Source organism: Molothrus ater, chromosome 22 (genome assembly GCF_012460135.2).
Source record: "Molothrus ater isolate BHLD 08-10-18 breed brown headed cowbird chromosome 22, BPBGC_Mater_1.1, whole genome shotgun sequence".
In the NCBI taxonomy this organism is placed as follows: Eukaryota; Metazoa; Chordata; class Aves; order Passeriformes; family Icteridae; genus Molothrus; species Molothrus ater.
In genome coordinates, this window is record NC_050499.2 from 1,934,640 (window position 1) to 1,961,447 (window position 26,808).

The following is a 26,808-nucleotide window of genomic DNA, read 5'->3' on the forward strand; positions in this document are numbered from 1 at the left end:
GAGTTCCATCACGCTGGAACTCTCCTGGAGCAGAATGGAGATGATTCTGCCCTTCCACTGTGCCCTCATGAAACCCCCCCTGCAGTGCTGTGTCCAGCTCTGGGGCTCCCAGGCTCAACTTCAGAGGGACATGGAGCTGCTGGAGCCAGTCCTGAGGAGGCCATGGAGATGCTCCAGGGCTGGAGCCAGGCTGGGAGAGCTGAGAGTGCTCACCTGGAGAGGAGAAGGCTCTGGGAAGAGCTCAGAGCCCCTGCCAGGGCCTAAAGGGGCTCCAGGAGAGCTGGAGAGGGACTGGGGACACGGGATGGAGGGACAGGATGGGAGGAATGGCTCCCTTGGGCAGGGATGGATGGGGATATTGGGGAGAAATTCTTCTCTGTGAGGGTAGGAGGGCCCTGGCATAGGTTGCCCAGAGAAGCTGTGGCTGCCCCATCCTTGGAAGTGTCCAAGGCCAGGTTGGATGGGACTTGGAGCACCCTCGGATAGGGGGAAAGGGTCCTTGCCCATGACAGGGGATTGGAATGAGATGTGTTCGAGGTGTTCATGGTCCCTTCCAAGCGAAACAATTCCATGATTCTGTGACTCAGGACAGACCCTCCAGATGGTGCAGCCCAGCAGAGATGGTTATGGTGGTCACCAGAGCCACCTCCCCAGAGGGATCCTGGCAGAGGATGCTGCTTTGTGAAGCCATCAGCACCCAGCAATCCCAGTGGGATCTGGGATCACGCCTGCTTCTTCCCCAGCCCCTCTGTTTTCAGAACCAGGTTGAAGTCCTCAAGATTGCCTTCTTTTCTCCTTTTCTCACAACAAAGAAGCAAGTCAGAGACCAAAGAGAGGTTGAGGCCAAGTAAACACAGGTGTTTTTATGGCTAACTTGCAATCAATGCTAACACAGTGGGTTTAAAGGGATCTGATCCTCTGTGCCTCTGCCTCGTCCCAGGTTAGGGCTGAGACCCCCACCTTGCTACAGGGAGACCCAGATGCACATCCAACCACTGCATCTGCTGATTCCAGGAGCTGTGGGAGCAGAGCCTGAGGCTCACCCAGCTGAGGAGGAGGAGGAGAGATGATGGGCTGTGACCTGCAGAGCGCTGGGGGAGGAAGCCAAGGACAACTGGAGGAGTTTGCTCCAGAAACCAGTCCCTGTTTGAGATCTGCCATGATTTTTTCAAACCCAGCAGTGCCAAGATTCTGCTGACAGCCTCAGCCAGATCCCACAGCTTCTGTGCTTCTCCAGGTTTATTAAAGCACAGCCGAGCAGGGGAGCAGCAGTCAGCCCGTCCATAGCAGGGGGCTGGCCAGAGCCAGCTGAGATTTCCCTGGGTATCCAGACCCTGTTCCAAGGTGTCTGCCACCTCTGCCACCACTTCTGAGCTTAAAATCCCTGAGTTAATCCCAGCAGCCTCCCCTGTGCCTGTGAATGTGGAGGTGCAAGTGTGGAGAGTGGTTCTCTCTGAGGTTTTTCTGCCTGTGCCACTGCAACCACCAAAATTTTTCTCTTGCATCTTGAACTTCTTACAAAACTGGAGTTTGTAAAAATTCAAATGAATAGGAACAGGATTTCTAATTCTACCCCAAAACACCTGTGGTGTTTCTTTATTCTTTGGGCAACAGCAACAAGTGATATTTCCATGCGATGCCAGACTTTGGGCTCATCCACTTGGCTTTGCCAAGGATGCTCAGGAGCTGGTGACTCAGGTCATTTGTTTTGTCTGTAACTTCTCATGGCCCACCTGAAAGCCCCCTCCTCTCTTTCAGGTCCTGAGCAATGAGAACAAGCTGATCCTGAAGTCAGTGCGCCAGGAAGACGCCGGGAAATACGTGTGCAGAGCCGTGGTGCCGCGCGTGGGCGCGGGGGAGCGGGAGGTGACGCTCACCGTCAACGGTACCTCCTGCTTCCCTCTGACATTCCTTCCCTCCTGCTTCCCTCTGACATTCCTTCCCTCCTGCTCCCTTCTGACATTCATTCCTGCTCCCTTCTGACATTCCCTCTCTCCTGCTCCCATTCTGCCATTCCTTCCTGCTTCCCTTCTGCAATTTCTTCCTTCTTCCCTTCTACCATTCCTTCCCTCCTGCCATTCATTCATTCCTTCTTCCCTTCCACCATTCCTTCCCTCCTGCTTCCCTTCTGCCATTCACTCCTGCTTCCCTTCTGCCGCTCCTTCCTGCTCCTCTTTTGCCATTCATTCATTCATTCATTCATTCATTCATTCATTCATTCATTCATTCATTCATTCTTCCCTTCTGCCATTCCTTCCCTCCTGCTCCCCTTCTGCCATTCCTTCCCTCCTGCTCCCCTTCTGCCATTCCTTCCTGCTTCCCATTTGTGATTCATTCCTTCCTTCTTCCCTTCCACCATTCCTTCCTTCCTGCTCCCTTCTGACATTCCCTCCTGCTCCCCTCCTGCCGTTCCTTCCTTCCTGCTCCCCTCCTCCCATTCCTTCCCTCCTGCTCCCCTTCTGCCATTCCCTCCTGCTTCCCATTTGTGATTCATTCCCTCCTGCTTCCCTTCTGCCATTCCTTCCCTCCTGCCATTCATTCCTTCCTTCTTCCCTTCCACCATTCTCTCCTGCTTCCCTACCACCATTCATTCCCTACCCCCATTCCCTTCCTGCCTTGATCCTGTTGCTCTGACAGCTCCTGTTCCCAAATTATCCCCTCAGATACTTCCTTTTGGAGCAAATCCCACCCCCAGTTGAATCACAGATACAGGCAATTGGAGTAAAGTGGATTTTGCATTATTTTGCCTGGAAATGCACAAGTTAAATCAAAAAGAAAATCAACATTTGCTCAGCCCCACACAGTTCCCTATTATCAACAGGGATTTATTGAGTAGTTGGGAGCTGGCAGCTTTAAATCTTTAATAGATTAATCTTGCAAAACCCTCGCGAGGTCGGAGAGTGCTGTTGTCTCTATTGTACTCCTGGAGAGATGGGAATTGAGTCTGGATCCAAGACCAGCAGCCTAATCACACTCTCCATCCCACATGAGATCACCTGTGAGATTCCTGTGAGGATACTTGTGAACACTCTGCCTGCCAGGATTCCTGTCAGGATTCCTGTCAGGATATCTCCATGGCTGCTTGGGGCTCATCCAGCACCGTGTCAGGATGTGCTCTGGACTCACAGCCACATCTCTGGAGTTTAATGAGGCCCTGGCCAGGACCTCACAGCAGCTGGTAACAAATTTCAGCATAAATACAGCAGGGAAAGAGCCAGGCAGGCTGCAAATGGTGTAAGCAGAGGATGAATTTTGCATTGTCTCTCACCTGCATGACAAACTGGCAGGTTTCACTCCCCACTCACTGTTGCAAGAGGAGAGCATAAGCAGGAGGCAGCTCAGGCAAGCATTGATTTCAAACATAGATAATGCACACGGTGGATGCCCCAGTTCCCTGGAAACATTCAAGGACAGAGCTCTGAGCAACCTGATCTAGCTGAGGATGTCCCTGTCATGGCAAGGGGTTGGACTGGATGACCTTTAAAGGTCACTTCCCACCCAAACTATTCCAGGTTTCTATAATCCTAGAAAAGGAAGCTGAGGGCAATGCAGGGACTGAAAACCAGCCACTGAAAACCAGCCACTGAAAACCAGCCACTGAAAACCAACCACTGAAAACCAACCACTGAAAACCAACCACTCCCTGACTTGGACTCAGCTTCTCGCGCCTTCAGTCTCCTTCCCCAGCAGCTGCTGGGTTTTAATTACAATTAAATGAGCTCACGGAAAACAAAGCAACAAATTAGCACGAAGAGCATGCTCCTTCCCTGACACCTCCAGGGACAGGGCAGAGAGCAGAGCAGAGCAAAGCTCCCCACAGCTCGGGGCATTTGGAGCATGCAGCACTGACTGGAAAAGTTTCTCTCCAGCAATTTTTGGTTTTTTTCCCCCAGCTTATGCCTGGGGAAACTGATGGGCAGCAAATGAAATCCATGCATGGAGTTCACTGCTCAGCCTTGAGGATCTGCCAGGAACTGACTGCCTGTACACCCCATCCCATGGGAAATGCTGCCAGGTGCACCCCAAAGGTGACAAGGTTGTCACTGCAGGTGTTGGACCAAGGGAGAATCCCACACCTCCGGGTCAGGATGATCTCCTGGCCCTCCAAGTGAGGAGAACCGAGCCCCTGAGCAGCATCCCCACATCCCACATCCACCAAGAACAAGAGGCAGCCTGTCCTGCAGTGGGAGCAGCATTCCAGCTCCAGAGCACGGCACAGTGTGTTTAATCCAGCTAATGAATTCTGATGGAAGCCTGCTCTGATGTAATTCAAGGGGGAAGCTGAATGCCTTCATATTTTGAAGTGATTTTAAATCCAGAGGGTGATACAATTGTCTGTTATTACCAGATGCCTCCCTCTGTCACAGAAAAATCAGGCATTGAGAAGTTGTGTTCTGGGCTGGCTGCACTGCCCCTGGTCAGGGCACCTGGATTTTAGGGGGCTGATCCATCTCACCGAGCACAGAGATCCCAACTGAGGGATCACCCAACCCACTCTGAGCCTGTGGTCCTACCAGCCCATCCACTCCCAAAATTATCCAAAATCATGGCATGGTGATGGTGGGGTGGGAGAGCATCCTGTGCCCTTCCCACCCAGCTCCCTCAGACAGGGCTGTGGTTGCTGAGCAGCCCAACCCCATGCCAGAGCCAAGGCCACCAGCCTGCAAGGAAGCAGATAGGATTCAGAGTCTGGTGAGTGGGAAGGAGGATTATGCAAAGCAGCAGCATTTGGCAGAGCCAGAGCAGCAGAGGCTTGAGGGAAAGGAGGAACTTGGTGCCATCATAAATCAGCAGCAGCTGGATTTACAGCCAAAGCCTCTCGATGCTCTTGACTGCACCCAGCCTGGTCACAGCTCCCACCCCAGCAGAAGCACCCCAAGGTCACCTTCACAGGCAGATCAGCAGCAGTCCCATCTGTCACTGCACCATCCAGGCTTGGCAGGGGCTGCTGAGCAGGGACCACCACCCCTGCCCACCTTGTTCTGCAAGAGAAGTTTGTTGGAATGGCTGAACAGCTCCAGGTGACTAATTCAGGATATCATTTGCCTGGGATTCACCCCAACAAGGAAGTTGGGCATGTGTGAGAGCTGGGAGCAGGGCAGGGGCTGACCTGCCACCCCGCTTGGTCAGGAGCACATCGGGGTGTCAGGAAGTGCTCAAGGGCAGGTTGGAACAACCTCCTCTGGTGGGAGATGTCTCTGCCCATGGTAGGGATCAGGAATGAGATGGGTTTAAAAGTCTTTCCCAACCCAAATAATTCTGTGGTGTTCCTTTGTAACCAACACCAGGCAGAACCAGCCAGCCCAGGACTTCTGCAGGAAGCAAGGAGTTAAACAAACCTCTCCTGCCAAATCATTTTGAGTGCTTGCGAGAAAAGTTCAGATGGACTCGAGCAGACTGGAGAAGCCAAGGCCATCCTATCCTTTCATTCCTGAAGGCTTCCACCTCAGACTTCTCTTTTGTGTGAGCCGCCAGGACCGCACAAATAAATTGGCACCGAGGTGCTAAAAATAACCTCCACCAATAGCTCCATCATTTATATCCATAGCAACATTGCTTAGAGCCTTTTCCCTGCCTGTGGGCTGTCTCACACTCGGTGCTGAATGCCAAGCTGGAGATTGGCATCTTTCATAAGGAGCCAGAGCCTGGTGGAGAATCAAACACCAGCCCTGAATGCGAAGAGGCTGCAACTTCGTGCTATTATTTCTGGGCATGTTCATCTCACAAATAGTCTTTAGTCATCCACTATTATCACGATGATAAGCCTTCGACTCTGAACTCCTGAAGCAATAATAAAAGCCAAAGCCACTGGCATTTGTGCCATTTAAAATCCACTCGCCTTGGGGAAAATGATCCTTTTAATGATTATTAAGCCATTTTTCTCTAGCGTCACCCAGTCTTGGAGCACTTCCAGAATTTATAAGTAACGTACAACCATCAAAATGGAAAGGAGACAGTTCTTTTTATTACTGTTTAGGTCTGGCCTGCAGATCCCATCACTGCTCTTGCCTCTGCTGGCTTTGGAATCATCAGGTGGGCAGGAGCATCGATGGCCTCAGCAGGCTCCTCAGGCAAAGCAAGGAGTCACCTCCACTGAGACCCTTGGGAAAGCTGAGCTTTCAGCGATGGATAAACAAGAACTCACACCTTGGGATCGTGCCTAGAACAACATCTTGAGCATTTAGAGAGAAAAACACAACAAAGTGTCTTTTTTTTTTTTTTTGCCTTCTTCGATCAAAAAGGGCAGAAGCTTCCACAGCCGTACTGCTGTGTCCATTACAGCAAAACAAGTCCTGACCTTCACGCCCAGCTCCTGCTATTCCTGATGTTGATGGCGGCTCCCTTCCAGTAGTAATTTCCTGAGCTGCCAGAACCGTGGTCACTGGTCAGTGAATTGTGCTTCAATGAGCTTGTTTTCCATCCGTCTCCCCTTGGAGCAGTGGAAGGAAGCAGGGACAGGGCTGTGCCTCAGTGGGGAGTGTGTGGGGAGTGTGCAAGTTTGGTGCAGGAAGGGGTTACTGGGACAGTTCCAAAAGGCAGCTGTATGTACAAATGCCCAAGAGTGAAGGATTTAGCATTTTGGTACATTTTTGTGCATTTATGAAATTTATACATGGGTGATTTGGATGAGAATCAGGCAGGAATACCCAGGCAAATCTTTCTTTCCACTTTACTCCAAATCCCTGAGACTTTTTTTAAAAGGAGCACATCAGGTGCAGGGCAGGGAGGTGGGGAAAATGGGAAAAAATCCACAAGGCTGTATTACTGATAAACCCAGTGACATACTCCAAACCAGGCGTGGCAACCCCAAGTGAACACCCAAAGTTCCAGAGCTGGAGCAGGGGGAGTTCTGACATCCCCTGCCACCCCTCTCTCCCTTGCCCTGCAGCCCAGTTGTTGCTGTTGTCTTTTCTGCCAGCAGCAAGCCACTCATGGAAATGCAAATCTGCTTTAATTAAGGAGGTTAATAAACAGCAATTAGGATCCCAGCTCTTGTGCTGCTCCCCTGGGGCCATCAGGGTTGTTAGAAGAGTGAGGGACACACCACATGCTCTCCTCTCCCATCCCTTTTCTCCCAAGCACAGGATGCTCACCAAGGCAGGACAAGGACATTTCCCATCCCAAGCTGGTGTTTGGCTCAGGAAGAGCCTTTCCCACCCTGTCTCCTTGGCTCCTTTCATGACCCACATGGCACAGGAGAGCCCAGCTGATGGGTGTTAAAGTTTTCCAGCAGAAACTTCTCCACCACATCTTCCTTAATGCCCTGGAGGGCAATTAGTTTAATGGTTGCTAATGAATCTGGGAGGGCATAGAAGAGGAACAGCAGGTGGGATGGGATCCTGCTTTGCTCCTGCAGCAAACTGCCCTTCTCAGAGGCCAGGCTCCCCAAGGAGATGGGAGAAGGACCCTTTACACCAGGGATGGGTGTACAGAGATGGGGGTGGTGGGGGTTTTGCAAAAACCCAGCAGAGAGCAAAGGCTCCACTCAATGTTCTCCATCACAGGAGGAGATGGGGCTGTTTCTCCATCCCTGCCCTTCAGACATGGACTCCAATATCCATTTGGGGCTCCCCTAACACTCCCCATCCCCAGCAGTCCCACGGGGTGCCAGCAGCCTCTCCTGTCTCCACAGGGCCCCCCATAATCTCCAGCACGCAGACCCAGCACGCCCTGCACGGCCAGAAGGGGCAGATCAAGTGCTTCATCCGCAGCACTCCACCGCCAGACCGGATCGTGAGTATCACCCTGGGCACAGGGGGTGCCTGCAGCACCTCGGGAGCTGCCCCAGGCTCACCCCTGTCTCTCTTGGCAGGCTTGGTCCTGGAAGGAGAACGTTCTGGAATCTGGGACCTCGGGGCGCTACACGGTGGAGACGGTGAGCACAGATGAGGGGGTGATCTCCACGCTGACCATCAGCAACATCGTCCGTGCTGATTTCCAAACCATCTACAACTGCACGGCCTGGAACAGCTTTGGCTCCGACACAGAGATCATCCGGCTCAAGGAGCAAGGTGGGCACTGCTGGGGGCTGCTGGGGCTGGGGGCACTGGGAATTAGCACCTGGCTGGGCTCTGAGAGTGGGGACATGCTGTGAGGAGGTGCTCAGAGAGCTCTTGGGATGCCAGAGGAAATTAGGAAGGATGGTGACAAGGCTCCAGCTGTGCTAGCTGCAGGATTGCATCCTTAAGGCACGTGATCTTGGTAAAGGGGCAGGAGCAGGGGCAAACCCTGTAAAGTCTCTGCTTGGTAAGGTATTGCTGATTTTACCTGTCCTGCTAAAGCTGGAGGGCACGGGCTGATCCTGCACCCCTTACTCCCTGTCCCACAGTACAAGGTGATGTCACTGCCCAGGCTGGAGGATCATTTACAGCCTTGGAGAAAGAGGAGTGGCTGCTCCCAGCAGACCCCCCTGCTCCACGGTGATGGGGGTGAGCAGAGGAAGGCATTTGGACTGGTGGCAACTCTCCATCCTGGCCACCAGCCACAACGCCAGCATGTCCCACAGGGCTGGGCTCACACACCCAGCAATTCCCAGGGGATGGCCAGGGAAATTCCACAGCAGGGGCTCTCCACAGCAGGGGAGGGAGATGGCCTGTGTGAGGAATGCTTAGCTCCTGGAGGAACTCCAGTTCTCCTCTATTTTATTAAATGCCAGGGCAGGCAGGTGGATTGTTCTCATTAAGCCGTGATTTATAGGCAAGGCTGGCGTCCAGATTAAATCAGAGCTAAATGAACCCCTTAAAATTAGCCTTGGGCTTCTTCCAATGCAAACAGAGCCAGTGGTTTTTCCAGGTCGTCTGCCAGTCAGAGGCAGCGCTCGGCGGCGAGCCTGGGTCCCAGCAGAGGGGGCTGGACAGCCGAGCTCACACCCAGCGTCCCTGCAGGGCCACCAGGGGGGACAGCCCTGCCCCGGCCAGGGTGGCACAGGGGACAGCCCTGCCCAGATCAGGGTGGCACAGGGGACAGCCCTGCCTGGACAAGAGGACACCGCAGGGTGGCACAGGGGACAGCCCTGCCCGGGCCAGGGTGGCACAGGAGACACCGCAGGGTGACACAGGGGACAGCCCTGCCCCGGCCAGGGTGGCACAGGAGACACCGCAGGGTGGCACAGGGGACAGCCCTGCCCCGGCCAGGGTGGCACAGGGGACACCGCAGGGTGGCACAGGGGACAGCCCTGCCCAGATCAGGGTGGCACAGGGGACAGCGCTGCCCCGGCCAGGGGACACTGCAGGGTGGCACAGGGGACAGCCCTGCCCGAGCCAGGGTGGCACAGGGGACAGCCCTGCCCAGGCCAGGAGACACTGCAGGGTGGCACAGGGGACACTGCAGGGTCCCCTTCACAGGGCCAGCCCCCGAGCAGGCAGAGCAGAGCAGAGCAGAGGGCTGAGCGCTCAGGAAGGCTGCGGTGGGCGCGTGGGCTGTGCAAGGCTGTGGACACTTGCTTTATTTTCAAACAGGTACGGAAATGAAATCAGGAGCTGGTATTCAAGCAGGTATGGAAATCATGAGCTGACGGTGAACGTGAATTGTCCCCAGCCACCACCACACCTGAGGGCCCAGAGTCCTCCTCCTGGCCCGGCAGCTTTCCCCAGGGCAGGCAGGGCAGGCAGGGGTGCAGGGAAGCTGCAGAGCAGTGACTGGGGCAGGACTGGGGAGCTGGAGTGGTCCAGTCCCCCTGTGCCACTGACCCACTCTGGAAACCAGCACTTTCTTTGCCCCAGTTCCCCAGTCACTGGAAGGGGGATGCTGTTTCTCAGCCATGTTTAAAATGTTGCAGAAGTCCCACAGAGTGTGACTTTGGGACAAAAATGGAGGGAAAAGTACATGTTTCCAGGGTCATTTGCAGACATCAGCTTGGTTCAGCATAGTGGGAGAGTGATGGCCAGCATCCATTGGCACCAGAGCAGGTTTGGATGGATCTTGGGGCAGATCTGCAGGAGGTGCTGCCCTTGTGGTTCCTCGTCCTGTGCCCCAGAGCAGGATTCCTGGGGGAGCCAGCAGTCTGCCCCTCCCTCAGCTCACCCAGCCCTACAGGAGTTTAGCATCCCCCCCATTCTGTCACTGCCTCTTTGCAGTTTCCTTTATCCCAGCCCAGGAGAGCCCTGGAGATTTTTCCCACCCCATTCCCTGCATGGTTCTTCATCATCTTCATCCCCATCACCACCTGCTTCTCTCTGAGCTCTGCCCTGCAGATCCCATTCCCCAGAGCTTAGGGCCAGCCAGGCTCCTGCCTCTCCAGCCCATTGCTCCATATTCCCCTTGGAAGGCCAAAAAAATCCCATGAGGAGCTGCCACTGTTGGCAGGAGCACTGCCTAGCAGGTGGCCTCAGAAATTCCTGGTTTCTTTGTGCCATGGCCCAGCTGCTGGGCTGGAGGATGCTGATTTTAAGGTGAGCTTCTTGGGGCAGCTGGACCCAGCTGCAGCCCCTGTTCCCTGAGCTCCAGCAGAGGACTGAAGGGATTTTCACCAGCTGGGCACTCCCAGAGGTTTGGTGATGGATTGGTTCAGGGCCACTTGAGTCGTGTCACCAGTGGCCCAGCTTGAGTGACATGTGACACATCAAGGGACCAGCAGCCCTAGCAGGAAATCCATGAGCAAGCAACAAAGTGAGAAACATCAGTTCTGTTTTGATCAAGTGTGAGCAGAGCCTAAACTCAATCAGCACCACATGTTTATCACCTGCAGTTCCCAAATTAGGACTCAGGACCCAGGAGCTCCACAGCCATGGCTTAAGGGTACCTTGAAGTGGCTTTAGAACCCTCCTGTCCCACTTGGGATAGGGATAACAAACAAGGAAGACACCCTTTGCTGACCACACAGGGGATGCTGGTGGAATGAGAACTGCCCCCAGTCCCACCAGTAGGGGAGTGTCCCCCTTGGGAAGGATGGAAGGCACAGGTGGGATCTGTGCTCTCAGGTCCAGGATGAAATTCGTGCCCACCCCCAGCCCCACACCTGTGGGCAATGGGAAATTGTTCCTGTATCACTCGGTCAAGTGACAACCCCTGGGCTTTGCTTCTCAGCTGGGTCACCCCTGTGTCCCCAGGGTCCAGCAGCATCCGTGTCCCCATCTGCACAGACTCTGAGGAGAACCACCTCTCTGCATACATTTTTCCATAAATTCATCCCACCCATTTCCCAGGCAAGGCCTCCAAGAAGGAAACACCTTCCAAGGAGCTGTCCAGGAAAGTTGTGAGGACACACTCACCCACCTTATCTGGCCATCCCAGACAGGGTTATCCCTCTTTTGGTTCACAAGATCCTACAGAGTGTTTAGAAAGAGAGGAATGGGGACCTAGAGATACCTGCAGCTTTAGGGGAGAGGGTCTTTGGGATGCAGCTTTATCATCCTAGCCAAGGAAGGCAATTTGTGGTACCCACAGCTGTGGTGTCCTACAGTGTGAGTGCTGCCCATTGCTGCCCCTCCTTAATCCAACCCAACACTCACTGCAAAGTCAGAGCTGTGCCTGGAGGAACTGGAGAGAGAGAGCAGGGGGATAAAAAGGCTTTGGGGCTCCAAATCTGGCCCCCTCACCATAAATGTGATTTCCCATTCCACCCTCCCCACGCCTCACAAGCTGCTGTCAGGGCCTGCGTAGATAAATCAGCTTTGCTGGCTGAGCCACAGCCCAAAATCCCCACCAGGAATTTGGTGACAGAGTTCTTGTAGGCAGAAGGATGTGAGGGTGCTCTGCCTCCCCCAGACCCTGCCCACACATCCCACCCCACAGTGCTCAGCCCCAGCATGGGCCATCCCTCCTGTCCCAGTCTTTGTAGCACCCTCAGGAATTTTGGAAGGATGACAGTTGATAAGCCACAGGAGAAGGCAGGAAATCGGGATATAAAATAGGGAGGGGCTGTGAATGATGACTTGGGTTAAGTCATCCATCAGCCTGCTCAGATGTCATTTCTCTTTCTTTATAATACTAACACACAATCTTCTTTTGCACTTCATCCTTTAGAGAAGCTCATGCATTAACCTGCAGGGCATTAACAAAGCAGCTGCTAATCCGCTCCTCTGGCTCCCCCTCCTCTCCTCCCAGGGTAAACTGAGGCACAGAACGAGCAGGGTTGTACAAACTGCAGCATCCCACGGGCAGCCCGTGCCCACATCACCACGCAGGGATGGGGGAGCAGGGAAGGAGGCCCCAAAACCCTCCCTGGGCTCATCACTGAGCCTCTTACCAGTAGCCAGGGGTGGGTCCCTGGGGGAAAAGGCTCCTCTGTGACCTTCAGCCCGCTTCACGCTTGCTCTCCTTGCTCTTGCAGAGTCGGTGCCCATGGCAGTGATCATCGGGGTGGCCGTGGGGGCCGGCGTGGCGTTCCTGGTGCTGATGGCCACCATCGTCGCCTTCTGCTGCGCCCGCTCCCAGAGGAGTAAGTGTCACCTACTGGAATATCACCAATATTGTGTATGGAATGTGCCTTGGCTTGTCAGGCCCTGCTGCTGAACCAAACAGCGGCACGGTGGTGTTTCACCCCACAGACACTTTTGCCTGGCTGGGTGTGTGGTGTTTCACCCCACAGACACTTTTGGCTGCTGGGTGTGTGGTGTTTCACCCCACAGACACTTTTGCCTGCCTGGGTGTGTGGTGTTTCACCCCACAGACACTTTTGCCTGGCTGGGTGTGTGGTGTTTCACCCCACAGACACTTTTGCCTGGCTGGGTGCTGCAGCTGGGCACGTGGGGACAAGGCCAGGCCTGCAGGAGCTCTGGTGGTGCTGGGATGGAGCTTCCCCCCATAACAGGGGCTGCTCCTCAGGTTTCCCTCTGTGGAGAAGCTTTAAGGTGATGGTGAAGGAAAGGAGTCGGTTCTGATGGAGGGTTTGGATCCAGAGCTTTATTCTGGCCCTCAGGCCTCTGAATCCAGCACCAGCTCCCACAGAACTCCCTGAGCCCGTGGCTGCTGCTCCTTTAACCCCGGGGAGAGGGGCAGGGAAGGGGCAGGGAGCCACCAAGCAGGGACAGGAGGGGAGGGACAAAGGGACAAAGGACACCTGGATGGCCCAATGCCCCCAGGGACAGAGGGCATCCTTTGGATCTGCCAATCACTGATGCCCTTCTGGAATGCCAGGACTGACAGACAGTGCTGGGAGGGGTCAGGGAGGGGAAAGGAGAGGTGACTGACACACCTGGTAGGGAATCTGCAGGGGAGGGACCCTGGGGTTCTGAGGTAAACCATGAAATCACAATGGAACAGTCACCCCCAACTCGCTGCACCCCTTTGGAAGGGCTGGGGGGAGAACTCTGGGGAGAGGGTGAATTGAGTGGAGCAGGGAGAAATCAGAGCCTGAATTTACCGACACAATTTACTGAATTTACTTCTCTGCACAAGCTGCTTCTCCTGTTGGTCTACCAAGTGTTTGCTGCAAACAGCAGCCCTGTGGGAAAAGGGAAGGGTTTATGGAAGACATGCCAGGGTAGCTGCTGATCCCTGTTAGCAGCTCAGGAGGTGTGCAGGGGACCTCTTAATCTCTCCCTTGGAGGAATCCTGAGGTACAAGAAGGAGAAGCACCCTCACTGTGCCACATCAGTGCTTAAAAACCCTCCACAGTTCTGCTTCTGTTTTAATTCCAATTTTCCTGATATGAATATTCCTGGCAGGAATGACAGCCAGCAGAGGGGTTTTTCATGGGACTTGTGCATTCTGGAGTCTGGCTGCAGTGGGAATACAAGTTAAAGTGACATTAGAGAAGCAGGTACAGGAGGAGGAGAGGGAAGCAGTGCAGCATTGTCTGGCCTCATTAAAAAGACACTGGGAAATTAAAGGAGGATTGTTGGCTCCGTGAAAAGGCACCAAAGCAGGAGGGAGAAGAGTGTGATTGTCTGGAGCATTCCAAGCCTCTGGGGAGAGGAGGAGATCCTTGGCGCTGCTCCCGGCGCGCCAGACGCGTGGTGCGGATTCCGGGATGCCAAACTCCTCACGTGGGTGCCAGAAAACCCAGTTGTTGTTCTTTTATTTTTCCCCCCTTGATGGTTTACAAAGCCATCAAAGACACCAGGCTGCTCCTGGATTCAGTAAGGACACACGACCCCCCACTGCAGAAATGTGTTTAATTTTCAGTGTGATAATGATGCCTCTCCCTGTTTTATCCCATTTTTTTTTGAACTCCCACAGCCTCTATTAGCAAGAATTACTGAATTAAATAGGGGAAGCCATTTATCTTGCTTTTTGGGGAAGGATTGCTGATGGACAGCACCCAAGACCAGGCCAGTGTGATGTCATTTGGCAGCAAGAGTTAATGCAAGCACCTGAAGGAAGCAGGGCCAAGCTGTGTTCCCATGTCCATGGGCAGTTTTTTCCCCATGCCACATCCTTCAGAGAAACAGAGAGCGTGTGGTTCATTATTTCCCTCTCGTTTGATGGAACCAGATGGTGCAGGGCTCTTTACAGGACACACAATTTCACAGGAATGCCATGACAACAGATCCCAGACGTGGTGGAAACGCTAGGATTTAGACCCTCACAAGCTGGAGGCATGCAAGGATGGGCTGCTCTTCAAGGGGAAAGCCAAGAGGGGACAAGGCTATCCCAGCCAAATGCCTTGTGTTATTTATCCCATTGATAAATCAGGAAAAAGAGGAATTTTCCTCACCAGGGCTGGGAGGATAGGTTCTGGAAAGAAGGCACTGGGGACATGGTGGCAGGGTTTGAAGTCCCTTTTCTCTGCTGTGTTTCTGATGCTATCCTGTTCAGAAAAGGGTTTTGGATCTCCAATACACCACAGGCTGCTGGATCTGGGGGTGTTCCCTGCTCTGCTGCTCCCCTGGCAGTGTGATTCCCTGGGGAGAGGTCAGCAGCCTCCCCAGGCCAGGGCAGGGTCCCTGTGCTCCCTACAAGGCTTCTTTGCCACTTCACTTGGGATCAGAATAAGTAAGAGATCATGTAGCTATGATATTTTCCGAAAAATCCCTTTGCTAGGATTTTTCTCCTGAGAAGCTGAGAGGCCTCAGGAACAAAATGTAACCAATGGTTATCTGCTGCTGTGGAATGCAACAGGTGCATCTGGGATTGGTCTCATGAGGTTGTTTCTAATTAATGGCCAATCACAGTCTGGCTGTTTCAGACTGTCTTGGTCAGTCACAGGATTTTGTTATCATTCCATTCTTCTTGCTTGCTAGCCTTTTGATGAAATCCTTTCTTCTATTCTTTCACTATAGTTTTAATATAATATATATATATCATAAAATAATAAATCAAGCCTTCTGAAACATGGAGTCAAGATCCTCATCTCTTCTCTCTTCCTGGGACCCCTGTGAACACCACCACAAGATCAGCCAAGAGATCAGTGAAGATCCCTGCCCTGATCTCTCTTCCCTCCCCAAAACCTTGTGGGAAGGGGAGAACCAGACCCAGCTGGGGACAGCAGCAAATCCAGAGTGCAGGTGGGATTCCCCAGCCTGAGTTCCATGCATGGGGTGCTGGTGGCGCTGAGGCCACCCAGTTCCCCTTTACCTGGCTCCAAAAGCCACTGGAAGCTGCCAAAACAATCTCTCCTTGGGTTTGGGAGAACTGGGAGCACCAGCAGCTGCCCCAGAGCCCAGTGACACTCAAGGTGCAGAACCCTGCAGGGAAGGACTTGGATGTGCCAGGTGGATGGGCTTTCACCCCAGTTTTGAGGTGCTGATGGCAGCTGAATGCTGTGGCCACTGTCTCTGGTGGCAGGAGGGTGGGAACACCAGGCTGAAAGGTGAGGAAAGGAATTTCATCACTGTTAGTGATGTGCAATGTGCAGAGTTATTACACAGATCAGCTCAGGAATGATGGGATTGACAGAGCACTTGGACAGCAGGAGAAGGACTCATTTCCTGCCAGGATGACTGCAGATTCCTCTCCCAAGACAAATACTGGAGCATTGTGCCATCATTTATAACAACAACCCGGTGCAGGCTGCAGGCACTGTTGTGTCAGGGGGACACAGCGACCCAGAGTAACTCTGGAGAAGGAAAGGAATCTCCTGCCCCAGCCACTGACCACAACTAACAGCAATGGGGGAGGCAATTCCTGACCATGTTTTGGGAAAATGCAGAAAAAAAAAAAAAAAAGGACCAGGTGCAGACACACTGAGCCTGGAGGCTCTGGAAAAGAAAAAAAATTTACTGCGCATCTGTTGTTACTGTTGTTATATCTTCAGTGACTTAACGGCCCAGAGTTATTTGAGGGGGAACACTCCTGGGAGAGGAGCTGCAAGACACTGATTAGCATCTCCTTGTGATTAAAGACAGAGGCTCCAGCACCAGGAACGTGGTCCCAGCAGGACAACATTAAAAAAAGAAGCTGTAGTAAGTTCCCAGTGCAAGGCTTTGCCTTGTGCCCTGAGACTTGGCGAGGTGTGGAGGACAGGGGATGCTGGGAGAGATGAATTCAAGGACAGAGCTTCGAGCTGGTGTCAGTTGCATCATTCAGTTTGGTTTAGAGATAAAACTCCCGGGGAGTCCAGCCTTTTCTGGACTGATCCCCACAATCCTGGCTTGGCAGGGCGCTGCTGGATCCGTCAGCTGGAGGTAGATCTGACAAACCGGTGGTTCAAGGCAGTTTTTGGGTCTGGGAGGGCTGGCACAGCCATCCCGGGAGGTGAGAGCCAGGCCCGTGGCTGGGGGACGGCTTCAAAGCTGTCGAGGTCTCGCTGCTCAGATTTGCCTCCATCTCTGCTTCTCATCTCGGCTTTGCGCCGCCGCTCTGCTCCCGCTGCTCCGCGCTTTCCTCCTGCTGGAATGACTTGTTCAAAGCACGCCTGACACCTTCAGGGAAGGCAGGGAGTTTCTCCAGGAATGTTGCTGTCTTCTCTCATTGTCATTTCCAGGCTGCTTGGAGATGATAAAGCTGTCCCTGGCTACATCTGTGCTCATGGCTTGGCCTTTTCCATGTGTTGTCTGCACCCCGGACTGGGGGAGGCTTTTCTCAGGGGTTCCCAGAGCCTGGGCAGAGCTGGTCCATCCCTCAGGAGCAGTATTTCCTATGGATCAGCAGGCTGGACAATGACTTCACTGCCTGTGGGAGCAGTTCTGCTACAGCCCAGCCCCTGGTAACAGCACCGTGTGAAAAACGCCAATCACTTGGGTTTAAAATTTTAAAAGTTTAATAGTAATGAAATGGTTATAAAAGTAGTAATACAATTAGAGTAATAATAATTTGGACAATTTGAATTAGGACAATATGAGACAATAGAGACCAAGAGTTCCAGATGTCCGGGTACCTTTTTCTGGGCAGCACGAGCCCAAAAAAGGCCCCACGTTAACAAAGGATTAACCCTTAAAAGCAACAGCCTGTTGCATATTCATACACCTCATCCATGATGCATGAATCCCATTCAAACACAGGATTCTGTCTGGGCAGTGTCAGCTGCTTCCTCTGAATCCTGACAGCGCCTTCGAGGTGGGAAGAAGTTCGTTTCTTCTGATAATGGGGCAATAAATTCTCTTTCTCTGAAAGATTCAGGTGTCCTGTGGCTGCTATCTCAGTGTGAGTCCTTTCTTTAAAAAAGTATCCTACATAGCATCGTTTCTATTTTAACATTTTTAATAACCTAAAACTATATTGAACACACTACTTAAGAGAATTAATACAGCATTACTTTCTAACACAACACATATAATATTCATTTTAATATTTGCGAAAAGCCAATCATAAAATACATGCATTTTTCACAACCGTGAGCTCCAAAAGGAATTCCTGTAGGAATAATCTGAGCTGTCCATACCTTCTGGCAACACAAATATTGCTCCTCCAGCTCTCCAGTGGGCTCGCTGAGCCGGGTTTATTTTCTCAGGTGCTGCGGGGATTCCTCTGTGATGTCCCTGCCGAAGCTCGGACTCAGCCCCTTGTCCCTCTCCCTCTTTTGGCAGATCTCAAGGGTGTGGTGTCTGCCAAGAACGATATCCGCGTGGAGATCGTGCACAAGGAGCCGGCCTCGGGCAGGGAGGCGGAGGAGCACCCGACCATCAAGCAGCTGATGGTAAGGAATTCCTTCCCTCCCCAGGCGATTGCTCCGGGCAAGGTTTGATGGTAACAAACCCAGACACGTGTCGTTCAGCCCCCTAATAACCACTCGAGGCAAAGATGCTCTTCCAAAAATGCTGTTCTCGAGATCCACGTTCTCTTGCCATAAAAACTCCTCGAGTGAAACTTGGCTAACGAGGAGGGAGAGCTGCTAAGGGTTTATTGCCGGGCTAATTGCGAAGCAAATTTGCCACCTCGCACCTGGAAAGCTGCAGAGGGCAGGGCGAGCACGGGGTGATAACGAGCTTATCACCCAGCGGGGCAGTGCCCAGGGCGAGCACGGGGCCGGGTGTGAGGCCGGCTGCCCCTGGGTCTGTAACACCGGGGAGCTGTCACCCTCCCGAGGCCACCGCCTTCACCCGAGGGGACCGACGGACACGGGCAGGGCAAGAGGTGGATGGCTGAGAGCCGGGAAACGCAGCTTGAGCATCCTCACCACTCTGTGAGCTGTGGTCACTGTTCTCTGTGGCTCAGCCCCAGTCTGCCTTGGCTTTCACTTGCTGGTGACAAATAGAAGCTGAAAAATGGCAAAGAATCCTGAAAAAAAAAAAAAAAAAGAGATAAGAGCAGATGGGAAAGGGGGAAGGGATTGAAGAAGCCAGTGGCTGCTTTCTAGGCTGCTGGGTGGTTTTTTTCCTCCTCTAAATCTCAATTTTTGGGCAGCACTTGTATGTCCTGCCTGCAAAAGCTGTTCCATGAATGCCTGGTGGGAAGGCAAAGCTGATCATCGTAGAGTGGGTGGAATTGCTCGCTGCAATTGTCAGGATTGCCAGAGTATTTGGACAGCCAGGGAGCCTCCAAACAATGAGGCAGGAGGAGGTGGAGATCTGGCAACTTATCCAGCACCACTGGGGTTCCTGTGCACAACCCTTCGTTCCCAGCAGGGCTTTGCCCTGAGAAATCTGCAAGTCCATGGTGGGATTTGCAAGGCTAGAAGGACAGAGGAGGCTGGGGTTGGGTTTGGAACAATCTGCTGGGATGAAGGGAAATGAGAAGTTTTCTCCCCATGGGACCTGATCTGTGGGATCAGCACTTCCAAGCCCAGGTCTGGCTCCCACAGGGGCATCTGGGATCAACCCAAATCCCACTCCTGACCATAACTGGAAACACACACAAAGCCTCAGCAGAATGGAACATTTCCCACTCTGAGTGAACAAGGAAGAGGATGGTGGTGGGAGCTCAAGCACAGGATCTTGGAAGCCATCCTGGGCACTTTCTTAGGTTATTTGCAGGAGCCAGGGGGTGATTTCACATCAGCTTGGGCCTTGGTGAGGCTGGGAGCAGAGCTGTGCTGGGCATGTTGCAATGAGGATTCTGGCAGGGTGGAAATGGTGCAGAAAAAATGACAATATTTGTTTGAGAGCTGGGAAAAAATGCCTTACAGGGAGAGGTTGTGGAGCTCCTCTGGTTAATCAGCCAGGCTGGTGAGAGGTGGTTTGGTCACAGCACAGTGGAACTGTGTAAGTGCAAACAGGGTTCACACTTAAAGCTGAGCACTTTCAGATGTGACACAGCAGAGACTCCCAGTCTGGCTGGACTGGAGGAGGGCAATTCTTCCCTTTCCTGGCCAAATCCAGGCATTTTTCCTGAAAATAGAGCAGTTGGAAATGACATCATTGGATCAGTGCCGTTCAGGAGCTGGAAGAGATGGTCCATGATCTCTGACCCTGGTGCTGGCAGGGTTTGGGACAGCTGGGACATCCTACCTGCAGGGAGAATGCATCAAAGCCCCTTCCCCTGCCTGGATCAGAGCCTCCCCACCCTCATCTGCCCTCAGCAAGCACGTTCCTAGGAAATACTCCCCAATTCCTTCTCTCCACAGAGTCTGAGGAGACCCCCCTGCCTCTGTCCCTCATCCCCATCCTTGCTGTGTCCAACAGCTGGTGTGGGCATCCTCCTCCAGCCATCAGACACCCGGCCTTGGATGCCAAACAGTTCCTGATAAAATGTCCCAACTTTGTCAATGAAATGAAGGATCAAGTTAAAAACTCCTCCTTGCTGATGGGCAGCAATGAGACCTCTTTAGCAGGAGGAGGCGGGCAGTGCCCAGCACCTCCCTCCCCTCGCCCCGGGATTTTCCAGCTCTCCCCCCTCCCAGTGCCAGCATTATTCCCTCTGCTTCCCCATTTGCCTTCTGCGAGCGTCCTGTGAGATCTCCATCCCGTGGGATGATCTCGCCCTCACGGTGTCCATCGCACCCTGCAGTTCAATATCTGTGACCGTCAGTGCCGCACTCGGGCTCGGGATCATTAACGGGGATGTTAACGAGGAGCAGGCACGCTGGCAAACAGCTCCTCGCTGCTCTCCATCCCAACCCCATCCCAGCCCCTGACTCCAGCACAGCCGGAGCTGCTCCTGCTGAGTTCCAGGCTCCTCAGCGCCGTGGTTGTGCCTTTGTGCTCGGTCCCCCGTGTCCCGCTCTGCCGCAGGTGCCAGCGGGACTCTCCGTCCTCACAAACGCTGTCTTGTCATTCTCCAGCCATCTGTGACCTCGGCAGCTCACCGTGCTTTTCACGAGTAATTATTCATGCATCTATAAACTCATTAACACCTTAAGATACGCGTCACGCTGGCTGATTTGCCTATGTTCACATTGCCTCAGCGGCGTTCCACCCCCTGCTCCGAGAGCTGTTCTGCCAGGCGGTGCCTACGGGCAGGGAAAAGGCTGCCAGCTCCAGTGGCTGCAGGCAAAGGAGCCCGGTAAAGGGTTCGATCCTGGGGAAAATAAACCGCAACAGCCGCGTTCTCCCTGCTGTGGGACGCATTGCACGGGCACGGCAGCTGTGAGGAGGAAGATGATGAGTATGGTCAGCCCCGGCGTGGCACTGCCTCCCCCCTCCCTCAGCACGGCTGGGTTTATCCCTGGCTGATGGGACCCCGTGCCTCCCCACCTGTGAAATGGGGCCGATAATCCCAAAGGAGCCATCCCCACTGCCATGAGCAGAGAGAGACGATCCCAAAGTGACAGGGAGGCAAGGGAATCACAGAGATCTCCTGCCCTGGATCATTCCTCCCTTCTGGATCATTCATGCCCCACTGCGGCCAGGCAGATCCAGGCATCACCTGTGGTTCATATTTGGAGTGGGACAGTCAAAATAATCAATCCAGTGATAGGTTTGTCTTTTCCTGTCTCCTTTAACCCTCTGCTCCAAGGGCCGTTCTCAGTTCGTTCACAGCCTTCACAGGTATCAGCACCAGACACCTTTTCCAGACAGGTGGAAGAGGAAAAATCAAAGAAGCAGAATTTCCATTCTGGGTGATTTTCCTTCCTACCTGCAGCCCAGTGGACGCGGCATCCCTTTCTCTGCCCCTTCCTCTGCCCCTTTCTCTGCCCCTTTTTCTGCCCCTTCCTCTGCCCCTTTCTCTGCCTTCCCCCGTGCCCGCGGGCCGGGACGTGTTCCATGTGCCCACCCCGGGAAGCACGGGCAGCCCTGAGCTGTCAGAGCGGGTCTGAACTGGGCAGAACTGCGTCTCCACGACATCCAGCCTCGGCCGGGGGGCTCGGGGAGCATCCCTCCCTCACAGCCGGCCCCTCCAGCGGCACCAGCCCATCCCAAAGCAGGATTGTGGGGAGAGGTGGGACAAGGCGGGCAGCTTCTCCTGTGGTGGCCGCCAACATCACTGGGCGACCGACGCCAGAGCCGGTGTTTGAAGTGATAAAGCTTCATCGAGCTGGGAATTCCCAGAGGGGTTCTTTATTCATGGGTTTGTTCCCTCCCTGGGAGCAGAGGAACTCGCTGCTCGAGAATCGCCATCAACATCCCTCACCCTGGTAACGTCTGGCCCGCACAAGTGGCAGCCGGGTGGCATCCAATTACCCACCCAGCCGGAAATATTGTCATTAAACCTGGAGCGAGGCGGGGGGAGGCACTTCCAGCCCGCCGGCTCTGGAGGAACCTGAAGCAGCATTTTAAAAAACATATTGTGTCCACTAATGAAAGCCAAGAATTTAATATCCTGTCGGATTCTCCATCTCAGAGGCTTCGTTTGGTGGCGTGAAACGCGGGAGAGCTCCGCACCAGCAGAGCGGGGGTTCGGCATTGCCCGCTGCTCCCGGCGCTGGGGGAGCCTGGGGAGGCGCTTTGCTCTGCCCCGGGGCGGGGGGAGCCAGTTAAAGTTGTCTTTCACAGTCAGTGGGGACCTAAGGTCACGAAGGAACACTGCCCCTGTCACTCCCTGATTACAGGAATCCTTTGAAGGATCCAAAATCCCCAGCCATGAGCTGGAGTGGAGAGCATCTTGAATAAAAGTTAACACTGTGGGTTTTAGGAGACTTCTTGGGTCAAATGGCATGCCCATCTGAAGGTCAGGAGATCTCCTCTGAAAATTAATCCCACAGGCTGCAAACACAAAATGTTACCATTCACTGCCAGCCTGGAGCTCTCTGTTGCTGTGAGCACTGATCCAGGGAAACTGCACTCACAATTATTTCATCTGTTCATGCAAGGGCTCAGTTTTTCCCCGAGTGCAGTTATTGTCAGCTACATTTTGCCTTGCTGGGTGTGTATTTGCTAAAACATGCTACATTCTGTCAGACTGTCCTGCTCTGAGCCTCTCTTTATGCTTCCCTCCGTGAGCACTGCCAAAAGGAGATCTTCAGGCTTGAAAATTGCGGTTTGAAATCTTCCATGAATCTGTTTATCTCTGTACTTTGGGGTACAGAGGGGATGCCTCAGGACCTGGAGGGGGTCCCTGCCTTCTGCAGCGGGGGAAACTGAGGCAGTGACACTCAGGGGTGCAGTTTGTCACATCCCTGCTGACCCAGGAGCAGGGTTTGGACACGGGCAGGGCTTTGCAGTGCCCGCTGTTCTGGGCAGGGGAGAGCTGCTGGCCCCTGGCAGTGCCAGGCAGGATGAGGTCCTGGCAGGGGGAATGGTGGCACTCACAGCCGGGTGTACCCCCAGCCATCAGGCCCGGAGCATTTTGGTGCTGTCACCTGGCTGGAGAAAGGACGGCTCTGGAAAAACGTCCAGGAATGACACTGGGCTATCCCATGCAAGGGCTCTCAGACATCTCTGGTCTCTTTTTCCATCTATTTCCCTCTCCCCCTCCATAATCCACGTTAGTATTGGTGATGGAGTGAACTTGAGCATATTGGTGCTGTCACCTGGCTGGAGAAAGGATGGCACTGGAAAAAATACCAGGAATTCCGCTGGGGCATCCCATGCCAGGACTCTCAGACATCTCTTTTTCCATCTATTTTCCTCTCCCCCTTCATAATCCCATTAATATTGGTGATGGAGTGAACTTGAGTTAAGGTCGGTCCTTTCCCGGTGTTGACTCAGTGATGACAAAGAGGAAATCACACTAACGAGGATCCCACCGCCCACTAATTAACGGTGTTAATAAAGTTGACGTTAATGACCGGCTGTAATGGGGGAGTTGAAGGTTCGGTGATGTGGTGGCGCTTTGTGGACCTCACGTGGAGACTCCCTGCGGTCCCCAAATCCACGGGGTGCAGCCGAATTCAGAGAGGACAGGGGACAAGCAGGGTCCCCACGGAGCGCAGGGAGCATCCCAGTACCTGGATCATTCCCACCATCACTTCAATGGCTTAAATAAAATAAATGGCTTAAATAAAATGGCTTCAAACACCCCATCAAACGCGACATCATTAATTCCAGGGAGGTTTGGTCACAGTGGCATTGTTCCTTTGGTTCCCACCTCCCTTCTGCCCTCTCCATCTCTGGATCTGCCCTCTCCATCTCTGGCCCTGCGTCATCCACGCCAACACACACACACACACAAAAAAAAAAAACCACAAAAAACCACAAAAAACCACCAAACCAAATCCAAGAAGAAGTGGTTTTTGCTTTTCATTCCGAGCTGGGACCTGTTAAACCCTTCCGATAGGGTTAACAGCCCCAGTCTGCCTTTGCAGAGATGCTTTAGAGAATCGAGGGGGTCGCCGGGGTTGGCAGAGCAAAAAAAAAACCTCCACGTCCCATTTTAGCTGCACTCGTTTAATCCTCGGCGACACTTGTATTTATCCTGGTAAATCAATGGCTGATACAGGCTTTCTTTTCCCTAGGAAAACTCAGGTACTTTAATTTATTGCCTTTAACAGCCACATCAAAGGCTTTCGGGAGATGAACAGCAAGTGCCGCGGGGTGAATTTCCACAGCCACTTACCATCTTAAAGAGGAGAGAATTTGGGCAATAAAAGGGGATTTTGGGGCTGCTGTGGGGCTGTGATCCCAGAGAAGCCGGGCTGGAGGCGTCGGGCGAATACGGGAGAAGCTAAAAAAAGGCAACTGAGGAATTGGTTGATAATTATCCTGCTTCCTGCACAGCCCCGCGTGCTGAAGGAAGGGTAATTAAAGCTGTGGTGTAATTAATGTGCACCTTGCCCCTCCTCTCCGCCTCCCCCCGGTCACAGCCAGCCTTCAAAGGAAAACTAATAAGGCGGCCAAGTTCAGCTGAGGAGGAAAGGATGAAAAGAAGGGGAACAAAAAAAAAAAAAAAAAAAGAAAACAACAAAAACCAGGCGATTTTGGGGGTGTTGCTTGGGCAGGCGGGTGCAGCCCCAGCCCTCATCTCGGTAAATAATTAGTTTTCTGCATCAGCCTGCCTTTTTCTGTCCTAAACAGGGAAAAACAATCTGTAACCCAGGGAATTGTGTGGCTTTGGGGCATCCGCCCTCGGACACCACTGGGGCACCCCATGGCAAGTCCTTGAACCCGGCTGGTGGCAACTTCCCAGTGCCCCGGGGCTGGTGATGGATGCGGGGCTCACCCCCATGGCCTTGGGGCGATGGGGATCGGGGGTCGGGCGGTGCTGGATGCTGACCCTGCCTCCTTTCCTAGATGGACCGGGGGGAGTTCCAGCAGGACTCGGTGCTGAAGCAGCTCGAGGTGCTCAAGGAGGAGGAGAAGGAGTTTCAAAACCTGAAGGTGGGTTGGATCCTGGGGCCTGATTCTGTCCCCAGCGAGAGATGGGGTCAGAGCCCCCCGTCACTCCTGGCAGAGGGGCTGCACCCGGGGAGCTGGGGACCCTCCCCGTGCCCACCACCGGGCAGAGCCTCACCCAGCACTGCTGCTGCCAGGCTGTCTGTCCTTGGGCTGTGTCGCCGGTGGTGGCCTGTCCCAGAGGGCTGTCCCTGTGCAGGGAGAGAGGCTCTGGCATGTTTTGTGGCCCCAGCAGCTTTTAAAGCTAACACAAAGGTCTGGTGTCAGGACAGTGACATGCAAGGGGCACTTGTATCTGGAGAGGGCTGAGCAGATTGGAATTCACTGGTGGCACAAGAGGACATTGCTGCATGGTTTGGTGGCTGAGGTGTCCTCCAAAGGGGGGCTATGAAAATGGGGAAGGGTCTGGAGGGTTCATATGAGGAGTGGCTGAGGTGACTTGGCTTGCTCAGCCTAGAGGAGACCAAGGGGAGACTCATCAGAGTCTGCAGCTTCTTCCTGAGGGACAGCTCTAACCTCTGCTCTCTGTGACCAGCACCAGGACGTGAGAGACCAACTGGAGCTGTACCAGGGGAGGGTTAGGTTGGGTATCAGGTAAAGGTTCTTGCCCAGACAGTGCTGGGCACTGCCCAGGCTCCCCAGGGAATGGGCACGGCCCCGAGGCTGCCTGAACTCCAGGAGACACAGAGAGTGGGTGGGATTGTGGGGGTGTCTGTGCAGGGCCAGGAGTTGGACTGGATGGTCCTTGTGGGTCTCTTCCAGCTCAGCATATTCCATGGTTGTGATAAGTCTCGCTTGTCCCGGGTGGATGGGCAGGGTGGGCACCCCAAATGCCCAGGGAGGTACCCAGAGAGGCCACCACCAACCTGCCCCGCTTCTCCCACCCCCCAGGACCCCACCAACGGCTACTACAGCGTGAACACCTTCAAGGAGCACCACTCCACCCCCACCATCTCGCTGTCGGGCTGCCCGGCTGACCTGCGCCCGGCGGGCAAGCAGCGGGTGCCCACGGGCATGTCCTTCACCAACATCTACAGCACCCTGAGCGGGCAGAGCCGCCTCTACGACTACAGCCAGCGCTTCGTGCTGGGCATGGGCAGCAGCTCCATCGAGCTGTGCGAGCGCGAGTTCCAGCGTGGCTCCATGAGCGACAGCAGCTCCTTCCTCGACACCCAGTGCGACAGCAGCATCAGCAGCAGCGGCAAGCAGGACGGCTACGTGCAGTTCGACAAGGCCAGCAAGGCCTCCGCGTCCTCCTCCCACCACTCCCAGTCGTCTTCCCAAAACTCAGACCCCAGCCGGCCCCTGCAGAGGCGGATGCAGACGCACGTTTGAGCCCCTCGGGGACGCTCGGGACCCTCCCGTGGGCGCCGTGCTCTGCTCGGACAGCGGCACCGCCGGCAGCGGCGCTGGGAGCAGCCGGATCCAGGCCCCTGGAGCAGGGCTGGGGAAGGGGACCGGCCGAGCATCCCCCTCCCTGGCACACGCTAAGCACAACCCCGCCGAGGACGCGCTGAGCCCCGGGGAGCCGCTCCCTCGGCGGGGCTGGGGACGGCCCCGGCCCCACCGCGCCCCCACAGCCGCTCGCCTCCGCTTCCCGCTGCCCCCTGCCCCCGGCTCCTCCCTTCCCTTCGTGGTGTTCGGTGTCCATACTTATAGAGTCCGTGTCGGGGGGTCGGGGGGTCCCGCCATGGGGACGGGAGGTGGGGACGGCGGTGGGACAGGGACTCCCCGGGAAGGGCCTCTCCGCTGTATCGCGGCACCGCGGTCAATACAAGAGGTGTTTCTCGTGGCACGCCTGGGCTGATGGCCACCCCGCGGGGACATCGGCTTCCCTGGCACTCCGCCCCGGCACACACCTGGCCTGGAGCCTGGCTGTGCCATGGCCTCCTGGGGC

General features: G+C 54.2%; 1 protein-coding gene across 3 annotated transcripts in view; it reads left to right on the forward strand.

The window, feature by feature from the left end:
* Positions 1 to 26,706, forward strand: part of KIRREL3 (kirre like nephrin family adhesion molecule 3) — a 398,993-nt gene extending 372,287 nt beyond the window's left edge. For 2 of the 3 annotated variants that reach the window (XM_036397361.2, XM_036397363.2), the window contains 8 exons: positions 1,759 to 1,885; positions 7,634 to 7,734; positions 7,814 to 8,012; positions 9,459 to 9,494; positions 12,272 to 12,379; positions 17,850 to 17,959; positions 24,810 to 24,896; positions 25,803 to 26,706. In XM_036397361.2, the coding sequence (XP_036253254.1) occupies positions 1,759 to 1,885; positions 7,634 to 7,734; positions 7,814 to 8,012; positions 9,459 to 9,494; positions 12,272 to 12,379; positions 17,850 to 17,959; positions 24,810 to 24,896; positions 25,803 to 26,246 (1,212 nt within the window). In that variant the 3' untranslated portion in view covers positions 26,247 to 26,706. The remainder of the gene's footprint in view (positions 1 to 1,758; positions 1,886 to 7,633; positions 7,735 to 7,813; positions 8,013 to 9,458; positions 9,495 to 12,271; positions 12,380 to 17,849; positions 17,960 to 24,809; positions 24,897 to 25,802) is intronic. The other variant, XM_036397362.2, reaches the window with a different exon arrangement.
* The last annotated feature ends 102 nt before the right edge of the window (positions 26,707 to 26,808 follow it).